This window comes from Anomalospiza imberbis, chromosome 3 (genome assembly GCF_031753505.1).
Source record: "Anomalospiza imberbis isolate Cuckoo-Finch-1a 21T00152 chromosome 3, ASM3175350v1, whole genome shotgun sequence".
In the NCBI taxonomy this organism is placed as follows: Eukaryota; Metazoa; Chordata; class Aves; order Passeriformes; family Viduidae; genus Anomalospiza; species Anomalospiza imberbis.
In genome coordinates this window covers 77,701,084-77,726,466 of record NC_089683.1, presented here as the reverse complement: position 1 = coordinate 77,726,466, position 25,383 = coordinate 77,701,084, and the positions used below count along the sequence as shown (strand labels likewise).

The window sequence follows — 25,383 nt, the reverse complement described above, 5'->3', positions numbered from 1 at the left end:
ACTAGCATTCTTGTTCTGCTTTTGTGCTATTACAATTTCTCATACATTGAGTCCACTATGTTGATATATTACTTTGCCAGGAGAGCCATTATAGAAGATTTTAAAAAGCATATTAATCAGTCAGCAATTCCATCCCCTCAGAAAAAAAATCAGGGTTTGTCAAACCTGAAGACCAATGATGGTGATCTCAGAATACACACTTAGCACTTGAAGGGCCTCTGAAAGAAAGGCATTAGCATGTTCACGCAGGTTTGAAATGATCCTTGCTCCTTGTGTGCTCCTGTACCTGTGGTTGTGCATGTCTCTTGAAATAGATAAAAGACTTTCAGGGAGAGGTGACAGCTCTTCCAAAGGCACCCCCTTCTGCAGTTGAAAAGGGAACTTTCCTCATGTTAGCTTTGCCCAGGGAAGCACAAAAACCCACTAATTGTTTTCAGTCCAATATGGATTTTGGAACTGAGGGCACCTGCCCAGGAGATTGACAGTGAATTCACTGTAGTAAAACATTTCTCTAAGCATATGCTAAACACATTGCGTATTTTGCCTGACTTGCTACCATTGAAAGTGGTGATTTCGTGACTGTGAGGTCTTTTGCCCCTTTCTAAACTAATTATCCAGTAAGCTGCTTGCTGTGGCATTGTGCAGGGAGTGTCTGAAACATCTGCCTCCATCATCATTTCTATTGATGTGGCAAATAATGGGATTGCAATAAATCCTGAAAAACTAGTGACATCTTTCTTGCAGATGTGTAGAGCAACTGTATTTGTTTCAAAAAGCTGTAGAAATTATTTAGTGGCAAACTAACATATTGAGACAAACTGGGCTGACAAGGGGTGAATTTAGAGTAATGTCTTGACTGATGGCAGTTTTGGGGTTTTTCTCTTGTAGCTAGTGAGAGAGTGTAAAGAAGTTCTGAAGGGTGGACTCTTAATGAAGCAATATTACCAGTTCATGTTACGGGAAGTGTTAGATGATTTACAAAAGATTGATTGCAACATTGATTCTTTTGAAGAGGATTTGCATAAAATGTTAATGGTAAGCTTCAAAAACGAGTGTTCAAGTAAGTGTATTGATCTGAATACTGCTAACAGAAATCTGTTAACCCTTTTAGGGATGTTGCCTTTTTTTTTTTTTCTACTTTGATACAATTTTATTGTTTTAATGGACTTGTAAAGGTAACACAGAAGCCAGTGCTGTTTTAGCAATACTGGGTTTTGTTCTGTGATACAGTATACTTGAAAATTGCCTGTATTTACCAAAAGTGGTTCATATATAGAACTTGAAATTCCATAAGTTTGAACTAAGCTTTTAATAATCTTTTTAATATTGAATAAAGTGTTATTTTTGACTAGCACAATATCTTCGTGTATTGGCATTGCATTAGTGCATAATTGATGCCTTAGTTTTAATGTGTATTCATTGCTGCAATTAGCTAAAACAGTCTTTTTAAGAAAAACACTTGGCCTCTGAAATATAAGTGTTGGAACTAGATGATTCCTAAGGTCCCTTTCAGCCCAAAAAATTCCATGATTCTATGATCTTGGCATTTTGACAGTGTAGTCTGATAATACCTGAAACCAATAGAAAGTATCTTAACCATTTTTGAGGAGAAATGTTATGGATTATTGAACTGAAACAAAAGGTAATTTTTTGCATTTGTTATAATCCTGAACAGCAGATGGTTAAAGAAAAATTGAACTTACCTGATTTTTTTTATATTGGTTTAAAACAATAGTTGTTAAATAAAGATGAGAGATAAGACTTGATATAAAGGAACACCAAGTGTAATGTAGAATCTCAGAAACCTCAGAAATCTCAGAAATCATGGCACAGGAGGATATGTTCAGATAAAACCTTTTGACATAATCCAGTTAATAAAACGTTTAGAGACTGTGTTCAGCAGTTTAACTTTAAAAGCTCTGGCTACTGTGTGTATTCACTACTATAATGGTAAATAGCAGCACAGCAAGCAAGGTGGTCAATATTTACAGAAAGGCATTGTGAAGACATAGAATTTATTACTTGCTGAGCCATAAATTGCACCTTTTATGTGAAAACATGGATCTCATTTTCAATTGGAGCAAATGAAAATTACTGTACAAGTACCTTCTAAAAATTCTATAATACTGAGTTTTTCTGTTGATTTGAGAAGTTCTAGTCCTTAACACCTTATGTAGCAATTTCTGTTCAAATTATCTGTTTCCTTGTTAAGGTTTACTTTGATTATATGCGAAGCTGGATCCAAATGCTGCAGCAGTTACCTCAAGCATCTCATAGTTTAAAAAATCTGTTAGAGGAAGAATGGAATTTCACCAAAGAAATAACTCCTTATATAAGAGGAGGTGAAGCTCAAGCTGGAAAACTATTTTGGTAGGTTTTATTTAATTCCTCTGCTTATGGTGTTGTTTTATATCAGAGGGGTATTCAAGTCAGCAGTTGTTTGGGGTTCCCAGATGGGCCTTCTTGAGATGTCATTAAGCAGCTGTTAGTCTTTGTGAATGTATGGATTATTGCAGTGGCTGTATTTGTAGAATGCAGTAGGTGCAGGTGGCTTCTGTGGGCCCCAAGATGCTCCTTGTTTCTGTACATGGACTTGTAAACAGCTCTCTTGCACTAAGAAGGAAGAAGTATAAGATACCATGCTACCTCAATAAGACTCCGAAATTCCACCCTTTCTGTTGCTACAGTGATATTGCAGGAATGCTGCTGAAGTCTACAGGAATATTTTTAGATTCTGGACTGCAAGACAGTTGTGATGAATTTTGGGCCAGTGCCGATGACAGTACTGCATCAGATGAAATCAGGTATTAAACCTTTTGGCTTGATAATAACAGAACACTTACATATATTTCTCTACCTCTGAAAGCTGCATAATGTATTTTATTCCTTAGAATCCAAGCTTGGTAAATGCAAGGCTCCATGGACTGTATCACTTTCTTTCTGTGTGCAGTAGTAATGAATCATCATTTTGTTTTTTTGAAGCCTAGTAACCTTCTCTTTAGTTCAGGCTCTGAGAGGTTTTCATGTAATGATATTTGAATTAGATTTTTATATTCTTACAAAAGATGTGCCTACGCAAATTCAATTTATATGTCAGCTGCTTGCAAATATTTATGGTCTTCTTACTAACATATATGTAAATAATTATTTTCTAATGGCTGTGTAAGTGTAATATGATTTATTAAAACATTGTCATTTCATTTCTACCAATGTTTCAGGAGGTCTGTTATAGAGACCAGCCGAGCACTGAAAGAGCTGTTCCATGAAGCTAGAGAAAGGGCCTCCAAAGCTCTTGGTTTTGCTAAAATGCTGAGGAAGGTAAGTTAACAGAGTCTTCTCTTACTTACATGCTTTAAAGAAATTTAGTCTGAAAGCATATTCCTTTGTTTTGTCATTATTTGTAGGACCTTGAAATAGCAGCAGAATTTGCATTGTCAGCCCCTGTGCGAGATCTTCTGAATGCTCTGAAAACAAAAGAGTATGTGAAGGTAAATTCACATAGGTAATAAAGTTTAGAGGCATGAAAGTGAACTGAGTATGCTAAGCAAAATGTCAAATATTGGCATGCTTTAGTGTTTTAATGGGACATTTATATTTCAACATTTAAAGTGTTGTGTATTTAATATTGAATTGTGGTAGCCAAATTCTGTTCTTGGGCTTGTATGAGTGAGAATGCTAGTCTGTGTTTTGGGAAATCAGTGTCTTAATTCCTTTTTTTTCTAAAGATTTTATTTGTGACTGAGGAAAAACCTTTCTGTTTAATAATGCTTAGCAGTGAGTGCTATGAAACAAATGCTTTCAAATCTATTAGGTAAATGGATACATGTTTGAGTAGATAATCTCAGACTATAGACTTCTGTTTTGCTTTTATAAAGCAACAGTATTATAGTGGAGGTCTGCTTTAGCAAGCCTCCTTGAGAGTACTAAGGACATGAGAAATACAGGGACTCTGTTCTGTTCCAGAGTAACTGTTGCTGGAAAACTGTTGCACTGCAGAAGTAAGTTAAGATCTTGGTGCTCTAAGTTTACTGCAATGTAAAGTCCCACATTTGTGGATTTTGCAAAATTCCTTAAAAATTCAGCTTCGGCAGTTCAAATGTGTTTGGATTTGCTGTTCTTTTTTGTCCTTCCATGCATTTAATATATATTTTGCAGTTGGGAAATAACATACAAACTTTTTCATTACATGATTCCTGTTAGATTTATGTAAATGTTTGCTAAATACAGAACTTTGTTGAAGAGGACACAAACAAATTCACAGGAGAGAAGTTCATAAGGGATTGTAAATACATGAATAAAGCAACTGGCTTAGCAGGGCCCTGGTCTGTGAATTGTTTGAGTTGGAAAATAGCCAGGGAAATCAGTATATGTTTATTTCTAAAAAATATTGTCCCCCAGGTATGTAGTCTTGGCTACTTCAAGACACCATATTAGTTTTAGTAGACTTTTTAAAGATTGTCTCTTTTTCTAACATACATTTCTGGAAGAAAAAATTGTGTCTTGAGTTTGACACATCTGTTATACATAGGTTAAATGACACACATTTTGATAATGAACACTTTATATACTGGCCCTCTAATATCATGTAGGGAGCTTAAATTTCAAACAGCCTTTTCAGGCAGATGCTCATTAGTTTTGGGAATTTAATTTAGCTTTTAGTAACACCCATCTAGTATTTTGCGTTGACCTACAGATTATAGTTCTTTTAGTTATAAAATATGTCTGCCTAATGGTAGAAGTGCTGAGTGCAGTGTTTTGTCTTAGCTTGATAATATCACACTCTGAAAAGAGAGAATTTAACTGCACCGTGAGTTACCTCATGTCAGGTCAAAATACTGGTTATTTTACAGTTTGCTTCTGATGCCTAACTTGGTTGAAGTATTGCTACCAATGTGACAGATATAATTGGAAATAGTTTTTAAGTAGTAGCAGTAGTATTTTATTAAAAGAGAATGCTCTAACTGGACTTATTCTGGCTTTTATGAAAGTAGAAGAATAATGTATACTTTTTTAGACAGATTTTTGTTTACTTGTTGTCTTTTGTAGTCATTGAGAAATTTATGAATTCTGAAGGAATTTTTCTTTTAATACTCCACTCTTTGATGACTAATTTACTTCTTAAAATATGTGTATATATATTATATACTCGTGTATGCATACATATATAGTATATACGTGAAACTGGACTTCTTGTGTAACAAAATTCCTTTAGAAGAATATGTAGAAGGATTAACTTGAAGTACATAGAAAGATCCACTGGTGATCCAGTGGATTTCTAAAGAAATAATTTATAATGCATTTTGACTTCCAGTGCAAAAATAGCTGAAGGTATCGTTTTACTGTATATTGTACAGCCCATTATTATGGAGATTCTTCCTGTTGCTTAAATGATGCTACCTATTTTATCTTTTTTATTTGTCATACTGACAATGAGATTCACTCATTCAGTGTATTTCTTTTCTGCAGGTACAAATTCCTGGACTCGAGAGTTTACAAGTATTTGTACCAGGCAGTATTGCAGGGGAAAAGGCCGTGATTCTGCAGCTCCTCAATGCAGCTGCTGGGAAGGATTGCTCCAAGGATTCAGATGAGCTTACATATGAGGCCTACTTGCTAATGACCAAACACAGTAATAAAGACCATGAATTAGATGACAGCTGGAGTGTGTGGGAGGGTCAGCCGGTCAAAGTAGTGCCACAGGTAGAAACCGTTGATACACTGCGCACCATGCAGGTGGGTGTGGTCTTATTCCCCCACTGTATGTTACCTCTGCACTTCTATGAATGCTTATTCTATCAGATTAACTGGAGTGATTCAAGTGAAGTTTGTGTCCTTTTATAGGTAATAAAAAGTTAAATTCAGGAATAAGTTTGATCCTTTCTTGTGTTAAATGCAAATATTAAATGGATTGTAGCATTTACTGGCAGGATCAGTCTCTACAAATGTACCTTTTTCAGAGTTGTACTTGTATAATAGTATTAAAAAAAAGAGATACTTTTAATATCTAATTGGGTGTTCAGAAGTGCTTGAAAGACTTGAAAACAGAACATTTCATTAAGAAATCATCAGTCTCCAAGAACATGTAATGGTTCTGTGCTTTCCACACACTGAGGCATGAAACCAGTTACTCTTATTCTTGGATGAATTGTGACATTTAATGTTAAATTTCTCTGGAAGTCACTAGATGTTCAACAGTTCTGCAGGAAGAAATGTTTCCAGTCATACTTTCCTTCTTCCCAAGCCAACAGGGTTTCTCTGCCAGCAGTTCTGCTGCATTCTGACAGCTGGGCCAGTTCTGTGCCCCTCGTGTTCTCATATCCTTAGTGTTAAGCTATGTGAATTTTTCTTTTGGTGTGTCATGCAGTTCCTTGGATCCCTACCGTAAATGGGCTGTACTGTCCACGAAGAGAGTGACTTTCCACGTCCCTGTGCCTGACCTTTGGCATTCAGAGGGTTCTAGCAATTACAGGCAGTTGAAAAAGTCACTCGCTCTACATACTGCTGCTTTTAATGTGCAAACGTGTTTTTTCTTGTTTGCCTGTTGTTCCAATTTACGAATAACAAAACAGCCTTTGATTAAGTGCTTAGAAGTTCTTTGGACTTCTATCAAAATTAGTATTTCATTCAGAAAATGAAAGCAGCAATAGATGAAAATTGGTTTGCAAATGGTTTCTTCCATATGTAAGTGTACATAAAACACTATGCATGTGTGTTTATATGTCTATAACACTTTTTTTTTTAAATCCAGGATTGGAAGGTTAGGAAATAAAAAGTCCTTCAGAAAGATTCTGTCTTTAAAAAATGCATTTTGATTGCAAACTAGAGAAAATGTAAGGTGTCAGTTAAATACTCATCAAATGTAAGAATCTCATCAATACTTAAAGAATTTTGAGCAAGAAATTATTCTTTGGGGAGGAGATACTGAAAATCAGGATGAAGTAGGTCTTGATTTATGAGTAACTTGTTGCAGATGCATTGTCTGTAGTTTGAAATCAGCAGAGCTTAGTATGGCAGCACCATCTGTGACTGTATGCTTTTATAGACTTGTGCAATATCAGAGTTCTGGTTTCCAAAACATATCATATATTGATAATTTTCAAATTTTGAGCAAATACTATGTGTTAAATCTGTGTTTTTTCCTATTCAATAGTGGGCTTTTGTCCTGAAGTATGCTGTGTTTCTTGGATAAAACCTCTTTGTTTATGTGATGGTTGTTATTTCCATCTGCTTTGAAAAAATATAATTATTTTTGCTTAGCTGTTGCTTTTTTTATGTATGGCTAGTCGGAAGGTAATTTAATGTAGAGTTTCCCATATTTTCCAGAAGTGAATAGGGCCATATTCCCCATGACAACTTTCTGTGGCATTTACTCTAATGGAACTCTGCCACTAAATGAGAGTTTTAGTTGCCAGCATCAAGCTTTTCTGTGTGAATTTAGATTTTAATGAATAGTGATTAGAGGTCTTTCATATATTAGAATTTAAAAAATAACTGATTGGAAACTGGTGATATTGGATATATTTTTACGGAGAGGATTTTCTTTACAAGAAGTAGTGTCTTGTATTCTAGGTTGATAACCTCCTCCTTGTAGTCATTCAGTCTGCCCACCTTGTGAGTCAGAGAAAAGCTTTCCAGCAGTCTATTGAAGGGCTCATATCTCTGCACCAGGAACAGACATCCAGCCAACCAATCATTGCCAAAGCTCTACAGCAGCTAAAGGTAAGCAGGTTTGGAGATTATTTATCAAAACTGATGGTGCTTTGCTCATTGGTAAGTAAAAAAGTGGATGAAGATTTGATTGCAAAGCTCATGTCATATTCTGCAATTTTAAGTTATGTGGTCGTCCTCTATGGACTTTACTTCCAGTACTATTTTCACTCTGTTTTTGCAAATGACTTGTGGGTGTGTTTTTGAGCTATATTGGTGTAATAATTTCTGCATTGGGTAATTGGGAAATAAGCCCATAATGCAGATGAAATACCATAGCAACAGAGTGAATACCTCTTTGGGTGGCAGCAATATTCAATTGAAAGAAAGTGTATGATTTTCTAAAATCAAGCTCTGTCAAAATCAGTGATCTGCAACAAGCAACTTTTCTTCCTGTATTTGAAAATGCAAAAGTGGGTGGTCTCTCTGTCTGTTTTCTCTTGGATTTGGTGTAGGTTTTTAAATCTTTCTTTGCTTCTTTTGTGCATGTGGTGTGGGATTTTCTTGTTTGTTTGCTTTGCTTTTGTTTGATGAGTGTTTTCTTTGATGGGTTTTGTTTGTTTGTTTGTTTGTGAGGCTTTAAGTGGCTGTATCCAGTCCCTGCATTCAATAGAGGCTGTGTCCAGATACCAAGGTGAAAATAGAACCAAAAGCTTGGTCACGCTATAGATAGTAGAACTCATTTTCTCCTTTCTTGTCTGTCTGGTTTTGGTTGGATGTTTTTGTTTGTTTTGTGGTTTTTTTATTGGTTCCCCGCTCACCCTTTTGCTGTCTTTGTTTTTAAAGTTAATCACATGCAAGCGAACTTTATTATAATACTTGAGTTAATTACAGGACTTGCTTCATGCAGCTGCTGGAAAATGTTTGTTTTTTCAAGACTGAATGAATTTTTGTGGCATTATAGTACCTTTTCATTTAAAATAATTTAATTGTTAGATTCATGTTTGCCTTATATTCTACAGTTGACAAGACTAAGTAATATTTTGCTACTCCCCACCCTTTTTCTTGTTACATAGAATGATGCATTACAGCTATGCAATAAGATAAGCAGTGCCATTGATAGAGTTGATCACATGTTCACATCTGAGTTTGATGCCGAAGTTGATGAATCTGAATCTGCCACTTTGCAGCAATACTACCGGGAAGCCATGATTCAGGGTTATAATTTTGGGTTTGAGGTAAGGAAACAAAAACCAATTGAAATTTCTGGTTTTGCATTGGTGCAAATAATTTGTGGAAATACAAAGAATTTATGGAACTATTGAATTATTTAGGTTGGAAAGGACCTTTAGCATAATCAATCCCAACTGTTAACTCTGTTAACTGTTAACCACCAGGGCCACCACTGAACCATGTCTACATCTACACATCTTTTAAGTAACTTCAGGGATGGGGACTCAACCACTTCCTGTGGCCTGTTCTAATGCCTGACCACTCTCCCAGTGAAGAACATGTTCCTAATATCCAATCTAAACCTCCTCTGGCTCAATTTAAGGCTGTTTTCTCTTGTCCAACATTTTTTACTTGGGAGAAGATGCTGACACCCACCTCACTATAACCTTCTTTCAGATAGTTGTAGAAAACAATAAAGGTGCACCTGAGCCTCCTTTTCTCCAGGGTAAACAACCCCAGCTCCCTGAGCCACTCCTCACAAAACTTGAACTCCAGCTTTGTTGAGCTTCCCTGGACTTGCTCCAACACCTCAATGTCTTTCTTGTAGTGAAAGGCCCAATACAGTGTTTGAGGTGCAACCTCAGCAGTGCCCAGTACCATTACTGCCCCAGTCCTGCTGGCCACACTATTGCTGATAGAAGCCAGGATACCACTGGCCTTCTTGGCCCCCTGGGCACACACTGGATAATGTCCAGCCAGTTGTCAGCCAGCACCCTCAAGTCTTTTTACCCCAGGCAACTTTCCAGCCACTCTTCCCCCAGCTTGTAGTGCTACATGGGATTGTTGTGACCCAGGTGCCAGGACCTGGCATGTGGCCATGTTGAACCTCACACCACTGGCTTTGGTCCAGCAATCCAGCCTGTCCAGATCCCTCTGCAGGGCCTTCTTGCCCTCCAGCAGATCAACACTCCCACTCAACTTGGTGTTGACTGAGGATGCCTTTGATCCTCTGCTCCAGATCATTGATAAAGACATAAAACAGGACTGGACCCAAAACTGAGTCCTGGGGAACCCCAAAAGTGACCAGCTGCCAACAGGGTGTAGCACCACTCCTTAGGCCTGGCCAGTTTTTTACACAGCAAACAGTGAACCTCTGTCCAGACCATGAGCAGCCAGCTTCTGCAGAAGAATACTGTGGAAAACAATGTCAAAAGCTTTACTAAAATATAGGTAGATGACATCCACAACCTTTACCCGATCTGCTAAGTGGCTCACCTTCTCATATAGTGAAGTCAGGTCAGTCAAGTACGACCTGCTTTTCACAAACACATGCTGGCTGGGTCTAATCTCCTGGTTGTCCTGTAGATCCATAACCTTCAGACTGACAGGTCTGTTGTTTTCTGGATTCTCCTTGCAGTCCTTCATGTAGATGGGCCTCACATTTGGTAATTTGTAGTGAACTGTGACTTCCCAGTTTTAGCAGAATGTCATAAAAAATGTGTTGCCTCAGAAATTTTACTTGAGAATAATTGAAAAGCAACAGATGAATCTGATAAATCTGTTAAATTAGCAATGTCTGGAAATCTGAAAAGCTTTTAAGAACTTCATGATTTCAGGTATAGTCTTGTAAGCTCTGCTGCTTGGCAGCATTTTAGATGATATTGAAATCATTAAGGTTGGAAAAGACCTCCAAAATCAAGTCCAAACTTCAACTGAGTGCCACCATGCTCACTGAACCATATCACAAAGGCCCATATTTACTCATTTTTATAATACTTCCAAGGCTGGTCACTCCACCACCGTATGGTTTAACTTACCTTCTCACCATTTTTCAGCCTAGAATAGCATAATACTGTAACATGAGACATTCCTTCAGAGTTTGTGATAGTTCTTTGATGCAGCACGAGCTTTTGAGTGCTTGCATTAGAGTGCAGGCATTCAAAATGTTATGTTCAGATGTTTTAACTGTTTTGCTATTTGATTCCTCTGGGCTTTGTAAATTTTTTAAAGATTGTGTCATATCCTAATGTACTTCTAGGATAGTCTTATAAGAAATAGCTGGTATTTGTTTGATTTTTAAATGTACATAGATAGCTTTTTTATCCCCTAATGTTACTGCAATATAACTAAAAATAAACACTACTTTGCAGTTCAATCTCTAGTTACAGAAATAAGTGTTTATGTAGGATGTTTCTTCAATGATGTGTACACTGTAAAACATCAGCACGTGCCTGATGCACACAGAAAAATACAGTGTGGCTCAGTACTGCCTCTCACTGTATTATATTTTGTATCATATTTTCTTGATTAATTTTTTGTCTATAAGTAGGCAACTGCTTGCATAAAATAATTTTGTCTAAGAATAGAATGTGACTGTTACCATACTGTAGAGTTTTGTTAGCTTGCAAATACTCCAGTGGATATTGTTCTTCTTATTAATATGTGAAAAGTAATCTTTAGTTTCTTTCAGTACCATAAAGAAGTTGTTCGTCTGATGTCTGGAGAATTCAGGCAGAAAATTGGAGACAAATATATCAACTTTGCCAGAAAATGGATGAATTATGTGCTCACAAAATGTGAGAGTGGCCGAGGCACTCGACCCAGGTAACAGGCAACTTGTTACTGCCATGGTAGTTTTTGGTAGAGATGAAGGGTTGGGCTCAAAAAAATTAGAGTAAATGAAGTGATGTCTGGCTGGTGGCCAGTCACTAGGGTGTTCCTTGGGGCTCAATTTTAGGGCCAGTTTTTTTCAATGTTTTTATAAGTGACCTGGATACAGGGGTTGTGTACATACTAAGTAAGTTTGCCATACTAAATTAGGAGAAGACATTCATTTTCTCAAGGAAACAGAGATTGTACAGAGAGAACTTGATAGATTCTGAGGGCTGGACAATAACCAACCTTATAAAATTTAACAAGGACAAGTGCCAGATTTTGCACTGGCGTGCTGTAACTCTGGGTATCCCTATAGATGAGAGGCCAAGAGATTGGAGTGTAGCCATTCAGAAAGGGACCAGAAAAGGACCTCGGGGTTCTTGTTGATTGTAAGCTTTGAGTCAGCGATGTGCCCAGGTGGTGAAAAGGGCCAGCTATATCCTGGGGTGCCTTAGGCACAACAGATCTAATCAGCTGGGTGGAGTGATTGTACCACTGTGTTTAGCATTGGTGCAGCCTCACCTCAAGTACTCTGTGCACTTTTGGGCTCCATAATCTAAGAAGGACATAAAAATATTGCAGCAGGAAGGGCAGTGAAGATGGTGAAAGCACTAAAGGACAAGATATAATGAGGAGTAATTAAAGACACTAGTTTTACTCAGCTAAGGGAAGGGGAAAATGAGTTGCTATCTGCAATGTCTTTATGTCTTCTCTCTGGTGACTGTACAAGAGAAAATGGCTTAAAACCTGCATTTGGGGAGTTTTGGATTGGGTATTAGGAAAAAGTTCTTCACTGAGAAGTGGTCAAGAACTGGAAAAAGCTCCCCAGAAAAATGGTTGTGGTGTTCAAGAGCCGTTTGGACTGTGCTCTTAACTTCTGTATTGCCCTTTATGGAGTCAGAAGTTCAGTTCTGATGATCTGTGTCTGTCTTCCAACTCAGGATATCCTGTGATTCTATTTGCATTTTGTAGGTTGCTGCTGCTAGTTCAAGTAGGTCAAAGAGGGAGGCAGTGGAGGACAGCAGGTGGCTGAAGACTCAACTCCCTCCAGCCAAGTTACTTACTTTACTTTGCCATTCTAGGCCATGAAACCACTGATGCCCAGTCATTATTAATCAGATAGTCATGAAATCTTTAGTATCCTTTCAGTCTTGTTTCAGAAAGGAGACTTCAGGCGGGGATCACTGGTTTGGTTTCTTGCTCTGAAACAAATGATGGTTGAATTGATGATACTGTGTGGAAGATAGCAGGTATATGGGTGTATATACATAGCATGGCCTGCTCACCTTATTTGACAGTGTCCTTGCTAAAATCAGTCTTTGTCCAAATATAACTGGATAAAAGGTAACATTTTTACATTTGACATACTAGTCTGTTTTTTTTTTTTAATTAGGATTTTATCATATTTTATAGAGGAAAAATAGTTAGCTGTTATTTACTGTTCTTGGATGTAGTTGAAACTCTAAATGATGGCTTTAGCCAAAGACGATTTCATTTTCTGTCTTTTTCTTTTATGTAGATGGGCAACTCAAGGTTTTGATTTTCTTCAAGCCATTGAGCCAGCATTTATTTCAGCTCTCCCAGAAGATGACTTCTTGGTATGGATAAGTTTTTCTGCTGGTGTTTATTTATAAATGCTTGTGAAGCTATCAGTGTATATGTTTTGCAGGGATACTTTTTATAAAACAACATCTGAACACAGATGCAATTCCATAACAATTACTGTTGTATATCACTGTTGATACTGCTATCTCTTCTGTTTGTTAGATTCTGAAAATAGTAGATTTGTGACCACTGGCAGTGATGGTTTCAGTTTGCTGACAAGTTGCTGGTACTGTCTTGGGAGGCCACCTCCCTTTGTGTCTTGGAAAGTTGATAGCAGCTTTCTACAGAGATTGTGATAAATCAATTTCTAAGCTTCTGAGGCTTAACTAACACCCAAAATTCATCTGTGGATATGAATACAAAATCCCTGTCATTTACAGATTTTTTTTTTATTATTTTCAAGTAGTTCCAACCTGAAACAGATTTTAAAGCATCTTTCTTTTGTTTTTGTTATGAAAAAAACCAGTAGACTAAAGATGGCTTTTTTGCCTGCTCTGCTTTCTTCTTTTTTCTGTTCTGAGAATTTAAATCTCTCATCTTGGTACAATACTACAGAGATGTGAAAGCACAGTTGCCACAAAAGAGCAGAATGTGAGTGTTAGCACCTCTTGATTTTTACTTATTTCAAGATGTGTTATGAAATGCCAACCACATTAATCTTGCATAATCCAGAAAATACATGATTTAGTCTTTTTTTCACATGTATTTTTATCAGGAGCTCTCTAGTAAATTATGTATTAGTCCTGCATTTGTTTTGCTGGGAAAGGGTTGTCTGCCTTAATGACAGAGTTAAGCTGGTATTTGGAATACACTGATACTTTAGCTTTAGGAAGTAGCCCCTCAAATTCTTCTGCTTTGACACAGTTTCTGAAACAGACTTTGAACAAGTAGGGGGGAAAGAAAAGTGGGGAAGCCAAAACCTTAACTGCATTTTTAAACTTTTTTCTTTCTTAAACTGGATTGCAGTTTTAGAGATCATCACTTGAAGCCACTTTCATTATTCTGTATAGCACAAGTCACAGTATTTTACCTAGAGATGGCAATGTCAATCCTGATATCTCAGATACTACAGCATGTCATGGAAGAATGATGGTCTATATTTAGAGCTCTACATTTCCAGATGAAATTCCAGCTCAGACTGCATTGGTAAAATATGCCAGTCTGAAGCTTAACACTTCTTTAGTTCTATAATTCTGTTTTTTCTTAGTCCTTGAAGTTCCTTATCTTCACTAAGTTTTTGAATTTCTAGAAGAAATTTTGGCTACACTGAGTGACTGGCATATAGCAGTGACCTTCATAGCAGCTTTACCAAAGCTATAAAGTATAATTCTACTTCTTTGTGAATATGCATTATATTCCTGGTGTTCTGACAAGTAAATTGAACGAGAGGAGGATTTAACAACTTGTCCAGAATTACATACCTATTGAATAGTACACCTAATAATTTGGCTCAGATTGTCTGAGGCCCATTTCAGTGATTTTTAACTTCTAAAACCCCTTTCATGAAAGTTTTGATAGCTTCATGGATAGGTAAGGAAAGTGCATTTCTTTTAATATGCAGGGCTTAATATTTTTTGTTTTAACAGAATTTCATCTTGAGATTCAGACCATCATATTCTCACTCAAGTTTTTTAGGTTTCTTCTTGGGATGTGGAGGGGGAGAGCAGAGAAGGTTGTTACAGCTTTTTCAGGAAATGTGATTTTAATTATACTAACAATGAACATTAAGTTCCAATACCTTTATATTTTGAAATGTTCTTTATGATATGCCACTGTTCAATTCTTACAGTTATGTAATTTTGACAAGGACAAAAGGCAAGACAAAGCTAAGACTTCTAGCTTTAAAAAAATCTGTTAAGTCAACATGCTAATGTGGATCCAGAAGTTTAATATAATAGGTAGAATATAGGGGTGCTTATCTGACAGATTACACACTTGAACAATGTAATTTTGTTACTGTGAACTTTGTCATATGACCATCAACCTTCTTGTAACAAAACATCACAACTTTTTATGTTTGTCTTTCCTAGAGTTTACAAGCTCTCATGAATGAGTGCATTGGCCATGTTATTGGAAAACCTCACAGTCCTGTTACAGGTTTGTACCTTGGTAAGGCAGAAGTTACTGGCATTTGTTCTGGAGCTTTGCTGCTGCTTTTGCAGAATTTTGGTTGTAAAGTGCTTTTAAAATGCGAGAAATACCAATAAAAGTATTTTCAATCTATTTGTGATTGTTGATGTGAAACCGTTATTCCTTGATGAAATGTAAATATGTGCTAGTTTTACCCAAGAAATTTCAAAGCTTTACAGACTCTTTCTTCTCATTTTATCCTTCCTGTGAAGTCCTGCAAATCTTTTAGGAAAGGGCTGTGTTGTTTAAAGCTTGGGTAAAGAAGTGATTTTCACTTTAAGAAGGCAGTTACAGCTCCCTCTTCCAAAGTTTCATTTGTGGCACTGCAGTTACTTACACTTTGGCACTGCAGATTTTTTTGCTTCTAATGGGCTTTATATTGTCAAGTACACATGAGTTATAAATGGGAACTGTGCAAAACAGTTCTCTGCTATAAAATATGGCATAATGTAAAATACATTTTTATAGATATAAATGTTGATAATCATTAGAGTGAAATTAACATATTTGATGATGCATCTTGAGAAAAGAACGTTTTGCCTGCTCCGTGTGCCTTTTACTCCTTTATTTCTCAGCACTGTTTCTGTTTTTCTCCTCTCAACTCTATTGACCCATTTACTTTTCAAAATACTTTGTCATCTCTTTTATCTTTCTCCTGTCTTGTCATCTCTTTTATCTTCTCCTTTCTCCCACGTCTTGGGTAGGCTTGATAATAGAAGACATGAGGGGAGAGTAATCTGCCACCAGCAGAGGAGGTTTTCCAGTTTTTCAGGAAAGCTTGTTTTGATATAATTTTGATGAGAAAGTCTTATAGCTGACAAACCTTTTGCAGTGAAAGTCAGTCAAAGAAGCATAGTCTAAAATCAAATTTAGCCAAATTCTGTACAGTGATGTAAAATCTGTACATTCACTTTCAGTACTGCTGTTGAGAGGGAGGCCTGTATTAGGTGAATCACCAGTATGATGATGCCAAATTATTGAAACTCTTATAAATGCTATTGCAGACACTGCAGATCACACAACTTAAATTGCTCGACAGCTTTTGTCTCAGTGGCATGGGGAGGTGCTAACACAGATAAGTGGTGCAGACTTGAACAGCGGTCTGAAACCTTAATACATGTGAAATTGAACTTAAATTGTATCTTGGCTGCAGATATTGCAGATACCCATTCCTGTCTCCCGATCAGAAGAAAAATAAGACTTCCTAGTTACATTTGCGTACCACTTTGAAGGACTTAAACCCACTGTGGTCTTTACTCCTTTTCCTGAAGCTGAGAATCCAGTTGTGTTTACGCTGCTGCCTCTAGACACATAGCTGTGTATCTCCTGGTGTTTTATCCTGTCTTTTTGCTTTGTGAAACAGCTGTTGTCTACTTGGGTGGAGTAGGAGCTGCATTCTGGGTCTCCTGCTAGTGTATTTGCCAATTACAGCAGGACAACCAACATCTGGCCCTGCCATCTTTTGCTTGCCCTAGTAGTGCAAACAAGGCAGAACTGTAGCTCCCTGAGAGGAACCTAGTCTGGCAGAAAGTACTGACTCATAGTTTGGTGGGCAACCAGCTGTCTTGAGATGTGACTGCCACAGTATTTTTCGTAGTATTTAAGGAGGAGTTGGGGGCAGATGGTGCAGACTGCTCTTGGAGGCACTGAATTAGTTAGGCATAAAGACAGTGACTGCCCATTTAGGTTTTGTCCTGTCTATTTGGACCACTTCCTTGGGGCAGACTGTCATGGGTGGCATTAGTTTGGGTAAAACTGTCATATATGGGTTTTTTCTACAGCTTAATTTGCTTTCTATTGCTGTCTGAGAAAACTTAATTCTTATGGAAAGGAACATAATATTGCTCTTTGGTTTGCTAATTATTATTTGGTTAATATTTATTTTGCAATAAGATTAATTTGTGAAGTAGGAAAGATGAAGTTGTAATGAAGTATGTACACATTTTCTAATTGCTAGTTTTTGACTATCTGGGGAATTTTTATTGTTTTATGGATGAGTTAAGTAATACAAAAATATGAAAAGTGTTAATACATACAATTGATTTATTTGAAGTTGGAATAATATCTATTTTTATTAAAGGATAAGAAAATATGTGCCAGTTCACACTTAGCTCTATAAATAGGAATTTGTTTTAATTTTGTGTCTTGATGTGGCCCTTAAGAGAGTTTTTCTGACATCTCAGTAAATGTGATCTGTTTTTATGTTTGCAGCTGTTCATCGAAACAGTCCCCGTCCTGTAAAAGTGCCTCGGTGCCACAGTGATCCACCAAATCCTCATCTCATCATCCCCACGCCTGAAGGCTTCAGGTATTGAGCATTAGTACAGCATTTTAAACTGTTTTATTCTGTCTTGGCTATGCTGAATATCAGTAAATGGAACACCTTTTCTTTCCCTTTGAGGGCAAAGCAGATAGAAAAAATTAGCACATAAGTGATCCAGAGTTAATTGATGTGCTTTTAAGGCTACAAGAATACAAGTTTCTTTTACTTGCTGCTTGGCCACTTCTTGGTGCATGGGTTCTCACTTTGAAGTCATTCTCATCCCCTTTATCTTTCCTGAAACCAGTGTTTCAATGTAAAATGCTTTAATTCAGTGAAAACTGCTCATTAACAACACTTTTATTTCCTTCCACACTTTGAATGCCTGCCTAAGTTCCTGTGGTAGTCCTTTCTGGAATTTACATACATGGAACTTAAAAATGTAGCATTCTGAGATATAGTGGCATTTCTGCATTATTACCAACCTACTGTGAATAAGCTTAAAACAGTGGATCTTTTCTCTTGCCTTTAAAAGTGTTGACATGAGAATTATTGCAAAAACAGTTTAAAAAAATTTTGAAATAAACATCGCCGTGCATAATTTTACACAGAGGGGCCTATTTTCCAAGAGTATGACAACAGTGAGATACTCCACAGTTGACTTTTCTTTCAGAAGCCACTTAGCTTTGGCAGAAGCTAGTATTCTAAAGATTTGAAGATTTTTATTTTGAAGATTATTATTACTGTATACGTTGGCAGCCACAAAGCTCCTGAGACCCAGAGTTATTCCACATAAAAATCTTTATGTAATTGAAAAACTTCTAAAATCAGGCATCATTATACACACTTCAATATTTTGTTTCTAAAACAAACTTTGAACTCCATACATTTTTCTTTTTAACTGTTTCCTGAAGTTTTTCTTCTTGCCACAGCACACGGAGCGTCCCTTGCGATGCGCGGAGCCATGGCAGTGTTGCTGTGAGTCGCCCCGCTCCCGTTGGGAGCGACTCAGCCCAGCCCAAACCTCTCAGCAGTGCAAATGAGACCAGGTAGCTGCGCTCCGTGATGTAGCAGACTCATCCTCCCTACATCACTCACATAACTGTTCCCACATACATCCTAATAGATCGTTTGCACCGCGCTCTTCCCTCCCATCGTGTCTTCCACTGGCTCCTTCATTCATGTTCGACTTGAGCAAAATCACGTGTCTTAGAAATCGATGGTGAGAACACTTTCAGCTTCAAAAAGCCTGAATGTGTGGTAGTTAAAGCATGCAGTTCTGACATAGATTACAGATTTGCTCAGTAAAATGTCCATGCAATGAACATATGCCAGTCAGCTCATTGGTATAACTTCAGTAAATAATTAGTACTGATAACTAACACTTAGAATCATAGAATCACTTCCACTAGGATAACTGCAAGATACAACCAAGGGCAAGGATTTTTGGGTTTTTTTCATGTTAACTAACAGTTTTGGTATTGTTATTTCATAAATATTTTGAAATATCGTATAGTGGCAAATGCAAAATAAACCCATGAGGATTTTTTTAATCATTTCTTCTACACCTGTTCTTAGGGTGGTGCAGAATAAACTTAATATGAAAGAATCTATTCTTGTATCTGGATATGTACAGAAACTGCTTCTGTATCATCACAAGTGATTCTTTTTTTGACAGGCCTATGTAGTATCTTTCTTGTTTTTTGAAGTTTGATTTGGCTGTTGTAATTTCAGACTGTTGGTATTTCTTCTTCTCATACTACAAGTCAGACCACTGACATATCTCCCAGCTTGATTTTACCTTTTTTATTCCCTTGCAGCCCTGACTGTGAAAAACCTGCTCTTAACTCAGTGGTGTTATCTTAGGGTTTAAAAATAGCTTTTTGAATTCTTATTACTGCAGAGTACTGAAAGTTCTTTGGGATGGAAATTCATATGAATGGATACACATATCTGACTGCATCACAAAGCTGGTAGAGAAAAAAAGAGGTGGTGATGGAACAATAGATTGGTGGTGACCAAAGCAAACTTGGTTATAACTTGATTATGAATTGTTTTGTAATAAATAATTTTTGGTTGTGAGCCAGCAGACCATCATAGTTTGATTTGTTATCAGATGCATGGCACAAGCATGCATTAAGCTGTTAAGAGGGAAGTAAATTGCCACTTTTTATATGCAATCTTTTCTGCACGTTTTTTATTTTTATTGCAAGATGTGACTTGCCCCTTTTACAGCAGCCTCCAGATGTATAGCTTATGAATCTAGGCCTTTTTTTTGGTTGAAAATACATCCTGAAATTTTTGTCATTCAAACACAGACATTATTTATCCTTTATGCTTCTGTTTTAAGCCCCCTCATGGAAAAGACAGAGTAGGCAGTAGTCTGCAGCATTGGAATAGCCCTTTCAAGTAAGTAACATGCTAGAAAATTTTCACTGAGTTGTTCTGGTAGCTTTTTAATAAGCTGAGAGTGGGATGGATAATTAGTGTTTTTCAAAGACTTGTATTTTTCTTAGAGTTCTCAGCTTTTTTTCTGAAACCATTTTTCTGATGGTTGTTCATAAAATATCCCATAATCTTGGTTATTTTAATGCACTGTCTGGATTTTTAAGTAGCTTTTAATACCCTGTATGAGCTAGGAATCATTTGAAGAAAGAATTTATGAAAGCAGAGACAGAGTTCTGAAGGCTGCTGGGTTTTTTTGGGGGTTCTGTTTATTGAGGAAGGCAAAATACTACAATGTAATATATTTCTACAATTTTTTTTTTGTTTTAGTATAGTTAAAGAAAGTTGCAAACTTTGATGCATTATGGTCTTAATTATGAATTTTGTTTATTTGTGCTCCAAAAGAGAAATTGAATCTTTTGGATCAATGAAATGTTTTGTGGTTTGGCAAAGTGTGGAGTCCAGTGCTGGAATAGCACAAAGACAGAAGCTTTGTACACTTCTCAGAAACTCTTCAGACATTTAAAGACGTGATTATAAGCATTAAATATCTATGAAGAGTTGAATGTAGGAACTTGGTAAATGAATTGTAATCAATTGTACCAGGCAGTGCGTAGTGCACTAATGCCACCATAATTCTAGTGAAGTTTTTTTTTAACAACAAAAATCAAAAGAAAAAAAAACCCACTATAGTATAACTCGAAATTAAAATCCAAAGCACCAATACCTGGTTGTTTACATTGAGCTTTCTGGTATTTATACATTAATGCTAGGTTTATGTTTATAACTTTTAAAGATGGTCAATTTTTGAGCTAACTGTGGTTATTATTCATCATTTTTTTTATTTATCCAGGGCTGGAGCCAAAAATTATCTAGCATTCTTCTCTTTTACTATAATTTTTGCCTAATAATATGCATACAGACTTTCTGGATCAATAAAAGGTGTGGGTGCCTAAGATGGGCCTGAAATGGGGTTTAGGCACCTGCATTCGAAGCTGTGGTGCTTAGAGGCCTGTTCAGCTGCTGCCTCATTTTAGAGGTGATGTAGCTTTGCTTGTTTTTAAGCATTTCGTGCATCAGGAATTGTTGCTGTGTATATGCTGAGTACTACCTTACCCTTCTTGCTCATTAAAACATCAGCTTCCTGAAGAATAATGAGGATTTTCACTAGTGGAGTTTAAGTTCCTGCTCAAACTTATAAAATCTGGTTGGGCAGTAGTAGGAAGTGCAAAGCAAACACTGTATGGAGAACATTTGCGCGGGAATAGGTTGTCTGTGGTTTTGGCTTCTGTTCTCAAGGTTGTAGTGGTGTTTTTCTGTTATTTTTGTGTTTAAAAATTTTAGATAATACTCAGATACAATTTGGAAACAACTATAGGACTGATAGGTCTTTCATAGGTGTGTGTAGACCTTGTGATGCAAAGTATCTTTCATCTTTTTGTAGTTGTTAGCTTTCAGTGAAGGATTTAACAATGTTGCCCACTTTTCAATAACATTTGGCTCATACCTCTAACATACTATGTTTAAGGAGACATCAGTCACAATTCTTCCCCGTCAAACTTTAAAAATTGAAGGGGAACCTTTTACAAAAGGGTAGAAAGACTTCCACAAGGAATTTACGGCTCTGAAATGAGTGAACTAATTGTTGTCTGGGGCTGGAGGAAGATGGCTGAAGACCTAAGAATTTAAGTCTTGTTTCTCTTAATATTGTTTTCCTTTCTGTTCAGCCTTCTTGTTCATCTGGTTCTTAGTCAGAGGCATCTGATTCCACTCTGTGCTGTCTGGAAGAACTGGGGCCTCTAAGTGATCAGGCTGCTGTCCTTTAACAGTGTTCTTCCTGTCAATCAGCTTATGTTTCTCTCCATTGGTTCTGACTTAATAACTATGGACTGTGACTGTATTTGCAGTGCACTAGGCACATATGAATTCCATTACTACATTTCATCTGATGATGTGGCTCACATTATCACCAGCTGAATCACTTCTGATTGTATATCCAACACTGGCACAAGCTGCATCCTGCAGCAGCTGTTTTAGTAGTAGGTTACAAGTCATGAAAATGGATTCTGTTACTACAGGCAAGAAACAGTTTGAAGTAGCTTATGCTTAGGGCTTTTTCATATGGCCGCATAACTAAAATAATCAAAAAAATCTTCATTTGAGGGAAAAAGAGCATAGAGAGGGTTTTCTGTTTACCTTTCAGCATCAGTTTTTCTTTCATGTTGCTTTCATGGTTCATATCCTAGGCTTCAGAGGTTCTGTCTCTTAAAAACTGCAGTTAAATTAGCATTGCGCTAAATAAACACTAATGACAAGTTAATTAGTATGATGGCTTTTTTAACAGGGGTTCCAGTGTCCCTGAAAATGATCGACTTGCTTCAATAGCAGCTGAGTTGCAGTTCAGATCCCTTAGTCGTCACTCCAGTCCCACTGAAGAGCGAGAAGGTGATTGTCACAGTAACAAATTGTGACCTGGATGTGCAGATGCTTTATGTCATTAATATATTTCTCTCTGTTCCCAGCTCTTACCCTTTCCAAAATTTTTTCACCTCATCGCATTCAGAAATCGTAGTTTTTTACTTGTGGGCTTATATGGTTAGGGGAAGTCCTTTTGTTCTCAGATATATTCATTATTCTCTTGCCATTCTTATTGTTTCTGAATTGTATCTGAAGGGATTTCTTGGTGCTTTACTGAGTTCCAATGTTCAAAATGAAATTAGTAATACGATTTCGGAATTATATACCCCATTTGATACTAAATTTCAAAACACTGTTAATGAGGTATGAACTGGATCCATCAGGACAGTGAAGTGTTTTCTGTCCAGTTCTTTATTCCTGCAGTATTCGTGTTACAAATACTTGTTGTTGTTTGAATCCTGGAAGAAGGGACAGGATGTGTGACTTGATGTCCTGATCAGGACTTCTCCGTCAGGTTTCCTCAGCCCCTGTATATGTGGTATTTATTGCAACAAATACAGTGAAAGATTGATTGTGCAAATTAAAAGGAAGTACAAAATCTGAAGCAAAATAGAGTTGATATTGTGGACATCCGCACTGGATTTCATAGAGAGAAATGCCTTAAAAATTATATTAAAAGGTGTGGGAGATTTTTTTCATCTTTGTTAGTTTTTAAGCAAATGTTGAAAATACTGTCTGCCTCATGCTTATTCCATTTTTTTAGTGTATATATATTAAAAGGAGGATGTCTTAGGTTGGAATGAATATTATTCTAAGGAACCTTAGAAAATTGTTTTCCTACAGATATCTTGCATATTTAATTCTGAGTGCCCTAGCTTGAAGTGCTTCCCTAAGTTGTGGAAGGAGATCTCTGTTTCTATACAAATGAAATTCTATTTTATAATTTGTTTTCTGAAGAGAAGTCAATTTTGATTTCAAGAGCATATGTGGCTATACATGTAGGGCTATTAGTCCTATATGTAGGACTAATTTTCAGCTTCTGCTGGAAATAGTGGCATAATCTTTAATACAAGATAAAACTGCTTTTGTCCTCACACTGTTATTTCTCTAGAGCCATTGTATCCAAAAGGAGATTCCAGTGGTTCATCCCGCCGGAGTTGGGAGCTCAGAACGTTGATCAACCAGACCAAAGGTAGGTGTTTAGGAGTCACTGTAATGTAATGTCTGTTACACTAGTGCTGTACTGAAAGGTTTGATTTTATTGTGGATTGTGAAGAGGTTTTCACAGCTTTATACATAGGAAAGAGAAAAAATAAAACCCTGATTGCAGGTATGGGATATTGCTAACAGAATCACAAGGTGTACTTTTTGAGGTAGGGGTAATTAAACTTTATAAAAATTAATTATTTTCAGTGTTCTACAAAACTGAGTTCATTTATTACTATATAGAAATTGCAGAAGTTTGCTATCCCTATTCAGTGCCCAGTTATGACAGTAGGAGGCACTTCCTCACTTCCCAATAGCTCTCCCCAGTGTGGGATTTTCCGATTTTAGGTGTCTAATAGTGTGTGATCCCACACTGTCTCCTAAATTTAAGGCTATTGTGGGGCTCCTTCCTCTCTGTCTTACTACTGATTTTCATGAAACTGAAAGTAAGTTGATCACTTCAGACACTCCTGTACTGTATGGATCGATACATGAAGCTTGTTTGCATATATTGTGGCAAACATAAATATGAGAGTAGAACCTCATGAAACATGAGAAAAACGTTTCTGTCACATTGGAAACTGGCCTCCTTATGTGTGTTACACAGAACACAGGAAGAATTACAAATTCTTATTCTGAAATCTAGAAGTCAGAACATAAATACTGAACGAATTTCAGTTTGTTTAAACTGAAAAAGAAGAATGAAGGAAAACTTGAAAATTTCTAGAAGATTGCTGTAATGGGAACTGGATTTACTGTCCACTGTGAATAAGACAAAGATTTGGATTTAAAACGACAGCAAGGTATATTTGGTACAGCAGAACTAGTATTAACTGTGGGTAGCAGAGTAGAATATATAGTTGGGAATATCATCTCCATCCTTTGGAGACTGCCAGGAACAGGTTAGGCTACTGATGTCAGCAGTGACAGATGTATATTTTTTGTGCTTTACTAGGAGGGCATGAACACTGCCCTGAGATCTCTGGTCTCACTTACTAGGATGCTGTTTCATGATAAGGCTTGAGAGCTGGAATTTCTAATACATCTAAATCTTTGAAATAGCAGATGCCAGGGCTCTTTCAAGAAACCTCTCATATTTATGAAGACACAACCTTACCTGTCCTTCTTTCCTTAGTGCTTTTATGACCCTAATATATTTCCGCTCTCAGAGGTTAGTTACAGGTCAAATACAGACAAGTGTGCTGCATTTCATAAATGTGATTTCCTTGAATCAAGTAAGAGATGATTAGGAAAGTATCACTGTTCTCATTTTACCTTAGTTTCGTATGTGATTCGTAATGATAGTTTCATATGTGATTGTTAAAATGTCTTATTCTTTTCCTACATCTTAATTAGACTCACAAAATAATTTTCCTTTATCTCTGGTTACTTCATGTGATATCAAAAGATAACACAATATAATGGTGAATATTTCTCAATCAAGGAAATTGTTCATCACTCTTTTTAGACACTGCTTCCAAGCAAGCCCCGATGGAAGCTGTTCAAAGGTCTGTTCAGTTGTTTGAAGAAAGGAGATACAGAGAGATGAGAAGGAAGAACATCATTGGCCAAGTTTGTGACACACCAAAATCTTATGATAATGTCATGCACGTAGGTTTGAGAAAAGTGACTTTCAAGTGGCAGAGAGGAAACAAAATTGGTATGTTCTTTATACTTTCATTTATCTAGCTAAAATACCAAACTTCATATTTTTGAAGGAAATCAAAGACTGTTTAAAAATTTTCTGTCTCTGCATAGGTATTGTCAACTTTACTGAAATCAAAATGTTAAAATATAAAATATTGTTGTGGCTAGAATTTTCTTAATGTAGAAGGTCACTGACG

General features: G+C 36.8%; 1 protein-coding gene across 7 annotated transcripts in view; it reads left to right on the top strand.

The window, feature by feature from the left end:
- The window catches only part of MAP3K4 (mitogen-activated protein kinase kinase kinase 4), a 49,845-nt gene that overhangs the window by 10,920 nt on the left and 13,542 nt on the right, over nt 1–25,383 (top strand). For 3 of the 7 annotated variants that reach the window (XR_010997446.1, XM_068185251.1, XM_068185246.1), the window contains exons 4-19: nt 889–1,035; nt 2,213–2,370; nt 2,688–2,804; nt 3,219–3,318; nt 3,405–3,488; nt 5,467–5,733; nt 7,570–7,719; nt 8,724–8,885; nt 11,291–11,424; nt 12,995–13,073; nt 15,111–15,189; nt 17,422–17,518; nt 18,403–18,519; nt 22,260–22,360; nt 23,445–23,525; nt 25,008–25,199. Coding sequence is in view for 6 of the 7 variants with exons in the window: in XM_068185251.1 (XP_068041352.1) it covers nt 889–1,035; nt 2,213–2,370; nt 2,688–2,804; nt 3,219–3,318; nt 3,405–3,488; nt 5,467–5,733; nt 7,570–7,719; nt 8,724–8,885; nt 11,291–11,424; nt 12,995–13,073; nt 15,111–15,189; nt 17,422–17,518; nt 18,403–18,519; nt 22,260–22,360; nt 23,445–23,525; nt 25,008–25,199 (2,065 nt within the window). In the remaining variant the exon portion in view is untranslated. The remainder of the gene's footprint in view (nt 1–888; nt 1,036–2,212; nt 2,371–2,687; nt 2,805–3,218; nt 3,319–3,404; nt 3,489–5,466; nt 5,734–7,569; nt 7,720–8,723; nt 8,886–11,290; nt 11,425–12,994; nt 13,074–15,110; nt 15,190–17,421; nt 17,519–18,402; nt 18,520–22,259; nt 22,361–23,444; nt 23,526–25,007; nt 25,200–25,383) is intronic. The other 4 variants (XM_068185247.1, XM_068185248.1, XM_068185250.1 and 1 more) reach the window with 4 other exon arrangements.